Raw genomic sequence first — 16,362 nt, forward strand, 5'->3', positions numbered from 1 at the left:
GCCGTAAAATTCTTGGCGCTCTTGGCTGTGAATTTTCATGGCCTGCCAGGGCATAAGTTGGCCTCTAATCCACGCAAATGCAGCCAGATGAGGCCTGCGAAAGAGTTTTTACTCGAAATGCTCAAGACAATGGAAATCGCGCTGGGCATGTCTGGCGCAGTTGGATAAAAGGTATTGGACAAGCGGGATTTTCCTGCTCTTTGTGGCATTGCCTAGAGGACATCGAGATTAGATAGAGAATATGGTTGATAGTAATAAAAAAGAGGATATTATACATATATATTATATGTATATGTGGATACAAATGACTTTATAGAGATATGATAGAGTAATATTATATATAGATATATACATATATACATATAATCTATGGATTATTATTCGTATTAAATACAGAGGAGAGATGTAGAGATGTAGACAGAGAAATCATATATATATCTTTATTACATATTTAGCTTATAGTACGCCTAGATCATGAACATTTTTATACATTCATACATTATATATGCATATAATATATGTATATAAAAAAGTAATGTAAAATGTACTTTTCATATTGCCAGAATTCCTAATTAATTAAAATACAATGTTGATTTTCTGTCAATGCTAAGTATTTTCTATGCATATCAATTCTTACATACATACATATATACATATTCTATATGTTCATACCATGCTAACGTGTTGAAAGCTTTGAAAAGTCTTTTGCTTAGTTTTTAATTGCAATTAAAAAGTTGTGAGAGCCGCAAGAGCAGACAGTCACATGCTTCACACCGCTCTCCCCTCCCTCTCAGTGTCTCGCAATATCTCCACAGTCATCTCTGTTGATAGCGTCTCCAAGGTCCAGTCATAATGACAATGCCAAGCAATAGAGTAGAGTGGAGAGTGTAGCGAGTAGCGTGTAGAGGCAAAGTTCCATATACTGAAGGATGTTGCTGAAACTGAATCCTGCCCGGAAGAACCACAAAATGGCTATGCAACGAATTTGTTGGCAAAAAACAAGTGAAGCTCAAGTTTCTCCCTCTCTCTCGCTCACACACTTTTACTACCCCTTCTTACACTCACTTGCCGTCTCTTTCTGTCTCCCTGGATTTCTTGAAGCTTGGCAAGTGGAAACTCTTTTAGTGGCTGTCCAGGCTGCAGACTTAATGATTTTTGGCTTAAAGTTTACCAGTTAGCAGTATTTTTGCAAGTAGTTAAAATTTTATGAGGCAGCGCCGCCCCCGAGGCATTGTTTTTGCATTCAGCTGCCCAGTTACTTGACTTGTCTCAAGTCTAGGCGACACTCTCACTCTCTCAATCTCTCTCTCTCTCTCTCCCTCATCTGTATGCCACTTTATCTTATATGCTATATCAACGTTGCTAGACGACAAAAAAAAAGTGGGACAGAGAGAAAAAACACATCTTTCGAAAATAAAATGAAAACTTGATAAAAACTTTTATCATAACAATTTGTGTTGTACTGCGGTCCCTGGAACAATAAACCAAGTGTGCCAAAGTGCGTATGTGTGTGCCTGTGCGTGTGCGTATATGTGTGTACTGGCTTGTGCCTAATGAGAAAAGTGTAAGTGCAACTTGTACAGAAACCAAGTCAAGGCAAAAGGAAACAAATACCAAGAAACTTCATCCAAGTTGACTAAACCTGACAAAACAAAGCAAATGACATTTTAGAGATCTTTTAATGAAATATAGAGATATATATATAGAGAGATAGTCACAGAGATAGATTTGTGAAAAGAAATTTAATTAATAAATTGAGAGATTTGAGTCTGTTGTGCATGTCAATTATTAAATTCGAAGCATTTGAGAGCTTCAAGCTCTAGCCTTTATTAATTGAAAAAAAAAAAGTTTTTAATCATTCCATAATCTAAGCTACTTTTAAATTATTGACCTTAACTTTTGATAATTTTTAGAAAATTTAAGATAGTAACAAAAAATATTACAAAAGCAAAAATAAGTTTCAGATAGATATGTAGATAGATTTGAAAATACAACAGTTACTAATCATATTTTCACAATTTCGTTTTTCTGTAAGATATAAAACCTTAAACCAGCCTTGCTAAGAATCTAAATCTGGCTCTGCACATACTTAACTTTGTTTAATTATTATATTATTGACATCTTAAATATTTATAATAATCTAATAAGTTTTCTCAGTTTATTACCCAAGCCAATTGCTCTCAAACTACTCTCTAAGCATGAGGTCAGTATAAGATCAGTTATCCGAGTCACCCACCATTTTAAGATAATCATTTTACAGCCGCCGAAAAACTGTCTTCGATAACAGATCAGTTTAGTCGCGTCACAAACCCACATAAGCTGTTGCTCTGTAGACAAAGCTTTCACCTATATTTTGTGGCTCGCTCTGCCTGTAGTACTTAAGCCAACCCAAAAAGGCTTGGCGACGCAAAGCACAGTGGGAACGGAACTGCGGCAAATAAGTGGGAGAAAAAAAAAAAAAAAAATAATAATAAATAATAAATAAATAAAATAAAAGAAAAGAAAATCAAGTGTTTTCAGTTAATGATGGATGACATTATAAAAATATTCTAGATATTATAATAATGAGCCATCTCGGATTAAAAGTTCTTAGAAATAGTTGTTTTGTATGTATTGTTTATCTTATATAAAAGACTAGCTCATTTATTTGTTTTTTTTTTTTTTTTTTTTTTTTTTTTACATATGTATATTTTAATGATTTTCAATAAAATTGTGACCAAAAATTTTTTAAATATTATTAGGGACAGCTGAGAAGAGGTTTGTAAGTAATTTAGTTTTTTGGTACAACGTTTGATGAAGATTGCACCGAAGGTAAATTTACTGAAATAGGCATCGATCTGTTACGATTTTTGGGTTTAAATTCATGAACAACTACATGAGGTGGCCAGAAATTAGGGTCACAAAGGGTTTTAAAGTGTTCTACAGGCACATTGATTTTGAACGAAGCAATTTCACGCGGTGTCGCGAAACTAAACTTCGATATAAAAACATTAACCGGAATCTTATTTGAGATAAAAGCCGATACTGCCTCAATGGTAGTGTCAGATGAAAGCCTAGATAAGAAAACTTGCTTTCTAGGAGAGACAACAGATAAGGTAATGCTATGAGAGGCTGACTTATTGACACTCATTGTTTGAGCAACAATAGAAGTAGCATCCAAATTTGGGACAGGGGCTTGAGTTTCAATAGAAGCCTCAATAGGAGAAACAGATATGGGACAAGGTGAAGGAGGATCTAGAGAATTGGGAGCCGACGACAAAACAGAAGCGCAAGGTGAGGGAGGAGCAAGCGAATTAGGTGACGGTACTATTACAGAAGGAGTTACCGACAACAAAGGAGTATCCAATTGAGAGAGAGGACTTTCAAAGCCGTACTGATATAAGATTTCCTCAGCAGCAGCCATGTCACTGGTCAACTGCATAGAAATCTTCTTCAGTTTTAAAAACTGAGACCTCACAGCACTATACATTTTAGAAAAGTTTATTTGTTTTTCCAAACAAATCGGACAAGACCAGCGTATGCCTCCACTACCAGCTTTAGTAGTAGACATAATCTTGTCATATTCACGCCCAGTAAGACCTGCACACTTAGTATGCATCATGTTATCACACAGCCAGCAACTTATAAATTGCGCTTGTGCAGAATCAACTGTTTGCCTGAAAGTGCAAGCTTTTTTGCAGCAACTCATATTGGCAATCGGGATAGATCACAAAATTACTGAATGTAAACAGAAATGTCACAACAAAGAGAGGTATAAATGTGTTGAGAGCGAGTCCAACAACAAACAGCCGTTACAGAGCGCAACGAAAATATATGTTGAGAGAGCGAGTCAACAACAAAAACAGCCGTTACGGAGCAGATCAAAAGTCCTCAGCGAGAGAGTATACTTGCACACCACAAAAATCAAAGATTCAAGAGAGCAACTTATGCACACACTCACACAAACTTAGAAAGAGTGAACTGGGGAGAGCGCCAACAAATAGAAACACTAAAGCAAAAATGCAAATAATGAAACTAATGAACCGACACTGCACACAAAGCTTCACAAATTAAAAAAGCAAATTATTAAAAACGCAGTGAACAACGGATCAAACCTTGCACAGGATAATATAGATATTTGCTATATACAACCGAACCGCAATTATGTGAAATTTAATAAAAATAATTAACTAAGAAAACAAGAATAATTGAAGAGCACAATAGTAAACACGTCTGTTAACTCTCACTGAGAACTCTCTCTTTCTTTTTTTTCTTTTTTTTTTTTAATAAATAAATAAATAATTATTAAAGTATATTTATTCTGACTTTTCCACTTTTTTTTTTCTACCCACATCAAAACCTCTTCTATGAAAACCAATTCAGTTTTTGCCAACATTTTCGGCCAACTGTGCCCACTGTGCGCCGTTGAAGTCAAGTTCGCCATAAAACCCTCCGAGCTGCGCCTTGGCTCAATCAGTTGGCTGCTGGCGCTTTGCCCAAGCGATCGTCGTCTCACTTAACGGCACAATTTAAAAACTAACGGGTTTTTCGTTCTGCTGCTTGTCGTCAAAAATTTCGGTTTCGATCGTACGCGTTTGCAATCGCCCACCTAGGAAGTACCTAAGAGAAGAAGCAGTAGAACAGTGATTCATAAAGTGCAATAAATAATTAGCAATTATAGCAATTAGCCGAAATAAGTACAAAGAAAAGATATACATATATATGAATATATATATAAAGTTTATATAAGAAACAGTTGAGTGTTAAAGTTGAAGCCTTGAAAGCCGCGGGCCAAATGTTAAAAGTTGAATTCGAGTAAAGCCAAGTGGTTTTTGTTTTGTTTTTGTTGTTGTTTTGACCGGCTCAAAGCAGTTACAACTCGCAACAGCAAAAGTTACAACAGCAACAGCAGCAACAACAACAACTGTAAATAAGCATAAGCTTAATTGCAGAAGAAGAAGAAGCAGAAGAAAACGCAGACAACTGAAAAAGTCAAGCAGCGGAAGCTTTTGGCAGCAGGCACTACACAAGCAACAACAACAACAACAACAACTGCAACAGCAACAACTGCAGCAGCAACAACAACAGCAATAACAATATCAATTACACATTGAACTGTTAAAGCCCAGGTAAAGCCCAGCAAGTTCTCAATGGCTCATTGCAGCACGCAGCTGCGCAAGCGCGTGACTAGTTGAGGCTGAGACTGAGACTGAGACAGAGACAGAAATAGAGATAGAGACAGAAACAGAGGTATTCCGTTTGAAGCTCAGGGACAGACAGTGTTGACTGTTGCAGCAGAAAAGTCGAGCATTAACTTGTTTTAGTTAGGGCTAATCTGAAGCGTCAGTGAGGCGAGTTGTCAATTGTCAACGGATTGTAGCTATAGGGGAGATATATAGAGAAATGGAACTAGTATTTTACTACTATTACTAAAACTACTATTAAAGTAACTACAATTACTATCACTAGTATTGCCACTCCTAGTAATTCTGTTACTACTTCTATCACTCCTCGCCTGATACTACTTTTTCTGCTACCTTACCTCAGTCGGTCAATATTGATCAAAAGTTGAAGATGTTTTGACACTGTCTATTTGCCTAAATCTGTTTACACTTCCCCTTTGAAAAGATATTACTAGATTCAATAAACCTGAAAAAGAATTCACTGTTGGCTTTAAAATTTAATGAAAACGCGGAAAGCGTAAAAAATGAAATTTCAAATGTGTTGAAGCAATTTTTGTTTTAAATAAAAAAGTTCTTTGTTTCCATTGTGAGTCACAGCTGCAAAATTTAAGCAAATATAAGCAAATAAAAACTGAATTTTTATGTATTTTTTTTTTTTAACGATTTCCTTAAAATGTTATGAATTCTGATAAAGGCAAGCCAAACCCAAGCAAATGTAAATTAGCCTGAGCTCATCTACATTGAGATTAAAATATAAAGGCATTTATGTAAACATACATATATATATTCAAATTAATAATAAACTACTTTATTAATATATTATTAATAATATATTATTAATATTTATACATATATTATTAATATATAAATATATGAATTTTTTTTAAGTTGTAAGCTTCTTTGTTTTAATTTAATTTAAAATAGATTTAAGTTTGGTTTTTATATAAAATATTTAATTTTTATATACATTAATTTTTTTTATTTGTAATTAATTTTTTTGTATTTCCTTTTTTTTCTTATATTATTCATTTATTCTTTCTTATTATTCTTTATCATTATTCATTCTTTATTATTATTGATTTTTTTTTATTTATTATTATTTTTTTTATTTAGTAAGAGTATTTGAATTTCGGCTTTCAAGTCAATTTTATTTAATATTTTTAGTTAACATTTGTATTAATTTTTTCCCTGCTTGTTTTTGTTTGTTGTCTTGTCTTAAATCTATTTGATTTGTGACGTATACGCAATGTATTCAAGTGGCTCATTAATATTTGTATTTGTATCTCGATTTTTTGTGTGTGTGTGTGTTTTTTTTTTTTTTTTTTTTTTTTTTTTTGGCGAGGTGCGTAACAAGCACGATATGAAACACGTTTTTGCATACCAATGCAGCGGATGGGATATCGGGCGCTTTATAAGACGAGCAAGCGTCAGTTGACTTGGTTTGTGGGGCGGTTGGCAAAGGGGAAGACCTTCAATAATGTATCTGTCAAATATGAAGTGGAATTTAAATAAAAAATCGATAATAACATTAACAAAGGCAAGATGCTGATGTATAGAAGTGGAATATTTGAATGAATGAAGCTGTAGCAGAGTTTGAATGAGCAGCAAAAATTGATTGAATAATTAAATGAAATAGTCAAGAGTTGAATTGATACTTGAAGAACTTTAAATACTTATAGTTTGTCGACTGTATCCGTTTTCCAGAAGAGTTGCCCGAAAACAACTTTCAAGTCTTCAGCTGAATAACTAGTTGAAACCGCTCTCAACTGCTTTCGTATGCCGAACACTGATGTCAGATCGTTTCTAGAATCTCTTGAAGCATAGTACTTCAGTCATTATTTTAACATAATTTTTAGCCAACTACAATGTTGACTCATCACCTGATGTTGGCTATGTTTTTAAAAAAAAAAAATAAATAAATAAAATGAATAAATAAAAATAAACAAAAGAAAGATCATTTTACTTAAGCAGCATGAAAAACCTGTTTTTTTAACACAGCATGAGGCTTATTTTCGGTACTTTTTTTTTGTTGCTTTTGTTAATTTGTTGCTTTTTGTTCAGCCGTAGAAATTTGTTAATTCAGTGCTTGAATTTGTGAGCTATCATTGGCTTATTAAATAAATTACATATATTAAATAATCATACAAATTATTTTGTAATTTCCGAGCATTGACCCAACAAGAAATGGGCAAGATCTATTTATAATTGATACCAAATTGTGGGAATTTCGCTCTTTCTCAGAAATTATATTTGCATTTTTATTTTATTTTTATTTGACATTCAGACTGGGTAGAGATGTTAAGAAGTGCTCTTCGTATTGTGTTTAGAATTAAAACATTTGTCAAGTACACAGAGCTATAAATATTAAATTAAATTTATATTTAATTGTGCTTGAATTAAGTGCAAGGCCACATTTTATGGATAAATGAAGCTTAAATCTTTGAGCGAAAAGAAGACTATTCTCTTTAGTAGTGCTATTCACTTTTAGTTCAGGGAAAGTTTTCTTAGTATAATATAACAGTAATAACATTATCAGATAGTAAACTTATTTCTCTTGATAACAAAACCTGTCTTATAATGATGTTCCATAAAAGTGGATGTTCTGTTCTATATAAAGCCAGTTTATTATCTTGACAACATTTTCTGATTCGCTAGAGTACCGTTAGGTCTGGCACACGTCAAACAGCTGTTAACCCTGTTAAAAATAAAATTAATAGTATTCGCTTTATAATCGCCATAAATGAAACGACGTGAAAATTGTTTAAACAAATCGTCAAATATACAAAGTAAGAGAATGTTTTTTTTTTTTCATTATGTCATTAAATCAAGAACAGTACAAAAATGCCGGTGAGGGTGCTCTGGACGGTAGTGCTCGACTAGCAGATGCCTTGCATCGAGAGAGTTATTCAAAAAAGTGAACTACTCTTCATGTAAGGGAGAACCTAAGCAGCGAAATTTAAGAGTCACGCATTTGAAATCTGAGAGATGTTCGTAAATACATTCATATAATGGAATTGATCGAATAGGTTCAGCTAGTGATTCAGAACAAGTATATAAATAAATATACATTTATAAATTTATTAACTTAATTAAATTGACCTCAACTACTTCAACTCGTTCCATTCACATTACTAAAACCAATATGCCCCGCTTACCAACTTCCAATGGGTTCGGTGTGGAGTTGAATAAACACAACAGCTATTCAAACTTGTTGGGGATTGTTATCTGTGCATATGGAGGGGGCGGGGTAAGCGTTTGTTTGCGTGTCGTACAATACACTAAATTTCAGTATTAGACATCTTTAAAAGATATCAGCTGTGATTGCATTTTAATAGGTGCACTAATTTGTGTTTACTTTGATTTGTTTGCATTTTATTTGACATTTCCTGACATCTATCTTATCGGGATATTAGTTGAGTCCATTAAACAATTGTTCTTACCCAAAGCAAATGAACTGTAAAAGTCGGGTCTGCTTCAATACAAAATGGATCAATAAAACCACATTGTATGTGTCTATATATATATATATATATATATGTAATATGTATACATATACATATAATGCAATATATACATATATAATCATTCCTTATAGTTTATCTCTTTTGCTTATAAGTAGTATAGCTCGCTCTACTCGCTCGGCTGACTCGCAAATATAAAGTTGTCTACGATTTTTATCTTAAAATAGTCGCAATCTATTCTAGCTCGTGGAACTGACATCATTTTGAATACCCAACATAAGTTGGGTGTGCAAGGGCTTTGCTTGAGAAAATATCGAAAATAATCTTATATTTTTATGCGTATTATATTGTGAGGTGCAGAGAAAGAGAGAGACAGTAACAGAGAGATCAATGGAAAGAGAGAGTTAGAGACCGAGACAGAGAGAGAACAACAAGCAGATATGGTGAGAAAGAGAGAGAGAGATAGAGAGATAGAGAGAGAGCAACAGGCGAAGAATGGGAGAGACAGACACAGAGAGAGACAGGCAGACATTCATTCATAAAATTTTATGAAATTAAATTAATAATGAATTAAGGAATACCTTTAAATACAACGAAACTGAGCTTGAATTTTAATTTTAATGCTATCTATTTCTATTGATTTTTGTATACATACATTTATGTTACTTATCTTATAAGTGTATGAAATCTCTCACAAATTCTTCTTTTGATAGATAGAATTTTTTAGTATTAAGGTATACTGTTTCTACTTTAACTGGCTGTCTTCTGCCTTATGTCTAAAGCAACTTTTTGGCCTTGCAAAAACCTAGTTTAAAATTTGCAAGTATTCCAGAAGCAAAGGTACAGGTCATCGATTAGTCGATCAAAGCATCCATCTATCCCAGCAAATTCAGTTTTTATCTTAAAAGTCTAAAAGTCTCTTACTTTATCTGATTGTCAGTTTTATGGCTTGTCCCACTATCAGAATCCAACAGTCAGTGTTAATTGCACAACCATAGCTCATAGAACACCTGAAACTCTCACGTTGTCTCTTCTATCCACACAGTGCCAGTGCGCAGATTTCACAATGAAAACGTCGCAACGAAATCCAGGCTTTGTGGGCGACGATGGCAATAGCACCACCAGCACATTGGCCATGTCGGTAAGTGTACCAAAATCTATGGCCGAAAATTTCAAATGACCTATAAACTAATCGCTCGATTCGCACACATGCACTCCACTGCACCCACCCACACACACACACTCACACGCATAGTCACTGCCAGCAGAGACGACAACAGAGGACGAACAGGAAGCTGACAAATCGACGGGCGGGCGGCAGGGCGAGCGCGCTACATGGGGCAAAGGCGTGGAGTTCCTGATGTCCTGCATTGCAATGTCTGTGGGCTTGGGCAATGTGTGGCGCTTCCCGTTCACGGCACTGGATAATGGGGGCGGGGCTTTTCTAATACCCTATCTCATTGTGCTATTCCTAATTGGCAAGCCGATTTACTATCTGGAAATGGTAATTGGACAGTTTTCGAGTCGCGGCTCCGTGAAGGTATTCGATTTGTGCCCGGCTATGAAAGGTAAGCGAAAACTTTCGAAATTATGGCGAGCACTATATGCCCGAAGTGCCACAAGTCGAAGTCTCTATGCACTTGCAGTCAAAAGTGGAATGTACTAGAGAGAGAAAGATATAAAGAGTTTAGGCATGAAAGTTTTTGGATATATATATTTCATTTGATTAAATTGCTTGTGATTTTCATTTAAAGGGGAATGTTGAATATTTTTATTTTAGATTCCAATATGATATGTAAACATGCGTAGATCATGTCTAAATTGATCAATTTATATCAATAAAATTAAATATTTTAGCAGAACTAAATCAATTAAATGAACATATCAATCATTTTTTGTGAGCCTATCGGAATTTTTTTTTTGCTAAACAATTTATTTATTTATTTTTTTTCATATTGTTTAAAAAAATTTAAATACAAAATGGAATGGAAAACGTATCTGAAATTAATAATATTAAATAAAATATTGTTGAATATTTTACATTTTGTTCAAAAATTAAAAACTTACCTTTTTAGACAATTTATATAAATATGTTAAAGCTAACTATGTATATCTAATATGTATAACTATGTTTATATAGGAATGTTTTTAAATAAAAAAAATGAAACAATATAGAGTGGACAAAAATAACAAAAAAGCAAAAAGCACAAATTGTAATAAAAATAAAGCAAGAAGCAATAAAAATAGCAGTACAATTTTTTTTAACGGAGTTTAAAAACTTAAAAAAAAAAAAAAAAAAAAAAACAGAAAAATAACCAGAATTTAGAAAAAATATTAGAAATATATTGTTAAATCATATGAAAACATATATGAAAACGTATCAACTATATTCCTACAAGCTGCAAGTGCATAAGAATAGCATCCGAATATGGTAATATTTATTAGGAATAGCTGTGCATTTCATATAGAGAATATATTGTCGTTTATCAAAATGAAAGGAACAAATAGTTTCAATAATAAACCAATTTCCTACTACTTTCATATATAATTGCTCGATATAGGATGATTTAAAAAATATATATATGTACTTTTATAAACTGTTCGTCGAACATGTAGACTCCTTCTCTATCTTCCCATTCCATAGACTACTAACTTTTCAGTATCCGTTGCCTATCAGAAGATTCTCTCTCTCTCTCTCTCTGTCTCTCTCTCTCGCTCTCTCTCTCTCTCTCTCTCTCTCTCTCTCTCTCTCTCTCTCTCTCTATCTATCTCTCTCTCTCGTAATGCACAGCTATTCCCAATTTTCATTCATAATCCATATATCATATACATAATATTTTTACCATTATCGTATCATAATCGAATCTCCAGGCGTTGGCATTGGACAGGTGATATCCATATCGCTGGTGACCACCTACTACGTCGGCATAATGGGCATAACACTTAACTATTTTTACGACTCGTTCCGTAATCCGTTGCCCTGGTCCGAGTGCCAGGCCGAATGGGGTGCGCTCTGCGTGGCCTCCAGCCAGGGCAACATCAGCTCCAGCGCCATTTCCAGCTTTGGCGCTAACTCCAGCTTAAATATGATTGGGACGCATCGGCAGCGCGTTGCATCCGCCGAGCTGTATTTTCTGTAAGTGGCTTTTCTACCTTTGTGGTGTTGTTGTAGTAGTAGTTGTTATGGCTTGTTGTTGTTGCTGTGTTGGTTTGGTTGGTTGTTGGGTTTTATCAGCCTTTTCGGGTAATCTTATCACAGAGGACACACACTCTGGCATTCAATGCCAGATTCAAGTTTATGGCCGTTCAATGCTCGCTTTATTGACGTTAATTGAATGAGTCCCTAGTATGACACCCGAGTTGTTCCCCTCTGTGGCGCCTAAATTGACAGCAATTAACGGTATTGGAGGTTAGGATGCTGCAATAGCCCCTAGACGATTGCAACAGCCAAACGATAGGCGACATGTTGCAAGGCCACTTCAATTAGCAATCTAACGGTTGAGACAAGAGACCGAAGACTGGCGTCTGTGCATCAACATCTTTCGAATGCAAATCAAATTATGATTAATGTTAAGATATTAGATATTTGATTTTTGATATCAGGTATGAGATATGTCAGATATGAGATATTAGATATAAGACATGAGATATGAGATGTAATATATGAGATATGATTTATGAGATGAGATATGAGATATGGGTACTAAATATTACGTAGTAGATATAGTTTATAGATCAATACCCTCTCTGTTCAGCCATAATTCATTAGCGAGTTATATAGACCACCTCCTATAAGGCTTTATAGCGGATATCAGAGTATATACGTTCTATAAAATAATATGTAAACGGACAGAAGCGTGGTAGACTTTACATTTTATATAGTTGTAGCCATGTCCGTTCATATAAGTACAGCGATCTTATAAATCACAGAAGCTAGACTAAACGAAGAATTATTCAACAAATACGTTTTCTAAACTAGTTTTCTATGAAGAAGAAGAAAGAAAGAGAAAAAGAGATTTTCAGCTCGTCACAGAGTTCAGAGTATCTTCAATTGGGGCACTCCCAAGAAAATGATTTAATACTTGTTAGTGCGTCCATTGACCCCGTTGTATTTTTAATTGAATTAATCGTAAGCTAACGCTTAATTTAATTTTAATTAAGATATACTTATGACCTCTTTAAATTAATTCCTAATTTTCAAATTTCTTATAACTTACAACTAAGAGAATTTAGTAACTTTTTTTTCAATTAAAGTCGAATGATTTACATTTTGTTTCGCTCAACTAATATCGACATTTATCGCAAGCATATCATCAAATCATAATCATAATAATAATAATGTAACTGACCTAACCTCTGGCATCTATCGAAATTGTGATTAACTCTTTCCAATAAATATATATCATCATTAAGGTGTTGGCATCGGCCAGGCATTTCAGGTGTTCATGCTAAGCACTTACTACGCCTCACTGGTTGCCATATTTTGTCGATATTTCGTCGATTCGTTCCACAGTCCGTTGCCATGGGCAACGTGCCGTGACGAATGGGGCAAGAACTGTATCAATGCAGCGCCCAGCGAGCCAAGCGATGAACCGAATGGGACACTAAATAATACAGATCGCATTATATCCAGCTCGGAGCTGTACTATGTGTAAGTGCTTCGGGTTTAGTTATGGGCATAAGTCTTCCGAGGGGTGTTGGCCATGCATGTTGACATTTTTCCGTTGTTTCTCAAGCTCCAGAATCTAATGTGGTTTCCCGTTAAATTCCTTAGCAAGGAGGTGCTGCGTGAGAAGGACCAGATAGCCGATGGCATTGGCCTGCCCAACTGGGACCTGGTCATTGGCCTGTTCGTGTCCTGGCTGTGCGTCTTTCTGATCATACGACGCGGCGTGAAGAGCTCCGGCAAGGCGTCCTATTTCCTGGCCCTCTTCCCGTACGTCATCATGGGCGTCCTGCTGATACGCGCCGTCACCCTGCCCGGCTCGCTGGACGGCATCTACTACTTCATCAAGCCCAATTGGGGCAAGATCCTGGATCCGAAGGTGTGGTACGCGGCGGTCACCCAGTGCTTCTACTCGCTGTCCGTTTGCTTTGGCAACATCATCATGTACGCGTCGTACAATAAATTCGGTCACAATGTGCACCGGGATGCGACCATTGTGACCGCCTTGGACACAGCCACCTCGCTCCTGGCGGGCTTCACGATCTTTGGCATTCTGGGCCACTTGGCCCACGAAATTGGCACCGATGACATTGGCAAGGTGGTCAAAGGTGGCGCCGGCTTGGCCTTCATTTCCTATCCGGATGCCATAGCCAAGTTCAAGCAGCTGCCGCAAATCTTCTCCGTGCTCTTCTTCCTCATGCTCTTCGTGCTGGGCATCGGCTCGAACATAGCGATGACATCCTGTACAGTGACCGCCATTCGCGATCGTTTTCCCAACTTCAAGCAGTGGCAATGCTCGCTGCTCATAGCCGTCGTCAGCTTCTTCATTGGACTGATGTACATAACACCGGTAAGACATGGAATTTACATATAAATTTTTCTATTCATTTTGTATATAAAGATATTCTATATCCTAATTTATATATACATATATATATATTTTTTTTTTAATATGTAAAGAAAATAATTGTATAATATTTTTTGTATTTTTATATTTATATATTTATTTTTATTTATATATTAAATTTCTATATATAATTTATATATAATTTCTATATATAATTTATAATTTTTTTTTTCATATATTAAATTCATATATATAATTTTTCCATATTTTATTTTTCTATATATTATTTATTTTTAATTTTTATTTTTTTAATTTATATCAATTCCTTCTCTACAGGGCGGTCAGTATATGCTCACATTGGTGGACTTCTTTGGCGCTTCAATGATCGCCTTGGTGCTGGGCATTGCAGAGCTCTATACGATTGGCTGGATCTATGGCACGGATCGTTTGTGCAAGGACATTGAGTTCATGCTGGGCAGAAAGGTTGGACTCTATTGGCGGCTATGCTGGGGCATCTTTACCCCACTCATCATGACCATTATTCTGATCTACTTCTATGCGACCTATGAGCCGCTCATCTACAATAATCAAGCGTATCCAGCCTGGGCTTATGGTAAGTCCTCAGATAATTGCCTCAATAACTAATATTCAATTCATCATCATCTCCTTCCTTCCTCTCTTCTGTCTCTCAGGCATTGGCTGGTCCATCACAGCCTTTGGCGTTATACAGCTGCCACTTTGGATGCTCGTCGCCATCATTCGGGAGCCTGGCAATACGCTGGGCGAGAAGATCTGCGGCGCCTTCAGGCCCAAGAAGAACTGGGGACCCTCCGATCCGCTGCTGCGGGAGCAGTACAATAAGCAAATCGAACACGAGCTAATGCCCAAGCGAGGACAAGGCTTCTGGGCCAGCATTAAGCAAAATATCATGGGCTGAGTTTCAGATCTCTGAAGATGTCTACTTTAAGATGTGTATATATATATGTGTGTAAACTATTTGATATATTCTATTTGTAAGTGTACGAATTAAATGTGACGAATTTAAAAAAAAAAATTATTTTTTGGTTTTATTTATTCATTTCTATTTTATTTTTATTTATTTTTTTTTTTTTTTTTTTGTTACTATATATCATAATTTGAGAAAGTAGGATTTATAAGCATATATGTTTTTTACGCAATTTAAATTTAAATTTCAAGAAATAAATATTTAATAATATATAAATTTAGCTATTTTACATTAAATATATGTAGTTTATTATATTGAAAAACCAAGTTCCAGGGAAAGACTTCATGTTCCCAAGAAATAATTTGTTCTCCCATATTATAATTACTGTTATTAATTATTAAACATTCCAGCTCTTCCATAAAGATATTGCCCCTTTCAAATCTCTGCTGAAAACATTATCTCATGCTCAGTTATCTACTCAAACTTATATTAATCTTGCAAGCTCAGTTAGGTCTTCAGTTTTCTGCTCTAATCAGCTGCGTTTTATTTGGACCACAAGTATTTTTCGTAGCTCCGAGACACCTCGCTTCCACCCTCTGGACATTTTTACACTCCTCGCTGCTGGCCACAAATTGACCATCACATTGACAATTTGGAATTTGGGCAAGAGAATGAAAATCAAGAGAAATGCTGTATACTTTGTCTCCGTTACGTTTTCCAACTGGCAAAACAAAGACTGTGAAGAGCCAAAATACTTTGCAGCGGACGACGCCATCTTAGAGATAATTGCTTTGATAAGGACACGCCGGACTCGGACCCGGACCCGGACACGGACACGGGCGCCAGCACCGATGGGGAGCTTTTCTTCTTCTTCTTTTTTTTTTTTATAAATGTCACCAAATATTTACATGTCGCGGCATTGTTAAGCGAAAACAACTTTGTTTTTTTTTTCTTTCGTTTTTCTTCTTCTTTTTTTCTTGTTTTATTTGGTGGCCTCTATGCGCCCGCATTTGGCTTGCGGCTTGACTTTTTGCAACTGTCCGGCTTCCTGGCTGGGGCGTCGAACGAGCGAGCGCCCGAGTCCGGGATTCCGGATGGCGGCCGTGTTGCTGCAAAACCGCATAAAAGTCATTGTCACAGCAAATGGATTAATTTTCGCGGCACGTTGTCATATATATGTCGCACTCACTCGCTCCCACACACTCACTCTATAAGTCTCTCCCTCTCTCTCTCTCGCTTGTAATTTTTATAAAGAAATTAAAAAGCACGGCCTGTGGTTG

At 35.6% G+C, this 16,362-nt stretch overlaps 1 protein-coding gene across 3 annotated transcripts; it reads left to right on the plus strand.

The window, feature by feature from the left end:
- The first annotated feature begins 4,460 nt into the window (after positions 1-4,460).
- Positions 4,461-15,183, plus strand: LOC6576364 (sodium-dependent nutrient amino acid transporter 1). 3 transcript variants are annotated; one of them, XM_002002319.4, is made up of 7 exons: positions 4,461-5,108; positions 9,669-9,764; positions 9,879-10,191; positions 11,495-11,759; positions 13,398-14,139; positions 14,473-14,749; positions 14,829-15,183. In XM_002002319.4, the coding sequence occupies exons 2-7, from the start codon at positions 9,690-9,692 to the stop codon at positions 15,071-15,073; spliced, it is 1,917 nt and encodes a 638-aa protein (XP_002002355.2). In that variant the 5' UTR covers positions 4,461-5,108; positions 9,669-9,689; the 3' UTR covers positions 15,074-15,183. The 3 variants fall into 3 exon arrangements, with proteins under 3 accessions (XP_002002355.2, XP_015020623.1, XP_015020622.1); XM_015165137.3 differs by lacking the exon at positions 11,495-11,759 and adding an exon at positions 13,037-13,274; XM_015165136.3 differs by lacking the exons at positions 4,461-5,108; positions 9,669-9,764; positions 9,879-10,191 and adding an exon at positions 13,037-13,274 and having other exon boundaries at positions 11,673-11,759.
- Positions 15,184-16,362: the final 1,179 nt, after the last annotated feature.

This window comes from Drosophila mojavensis, unplaced genomic scaffold (genome assembly GCF_018153725.1).
Source record: "Drosophila mojavensis isolate 15081-1352.22 unplaced genomic scaffold, ASM1815372v1 contig_36, whole genome shotgun sequence".
In the NCBI taxonomy this organism is placed as follows: domain Eukaryota; kingdom Metazoa; phylum Arthropoda; class Insecta; order Diptera; family Drosophilidae; genus Drosophila; species Drosophila mojavensis.

Excerpts from the sequence above, each read along its gene's own strand:
- LOC6576364 (XM_002002319.4), top strand. The coding sequence starts at position 9,690 with ATGAAAACGTCGCAACGAAATCCAGGCTTTGTGGGCGACGATGGCAAT. Across the intron at positions 9,765-9,878 it reads CCAGCACATTGGCCATGTCG|TCACTGCCAGCAGAGACGAC; the intron begins GTAAGTGTACCA and ends TCACACGCATAG. Across the intron at positions 11,760-13,397 it reads TCCGCCGAGCTGTATTTTCT|CAAGGAGGTGCTGCGTGAGA; the intron begins GTAAGTGGCTTT and ends TAAATTCCTTAG.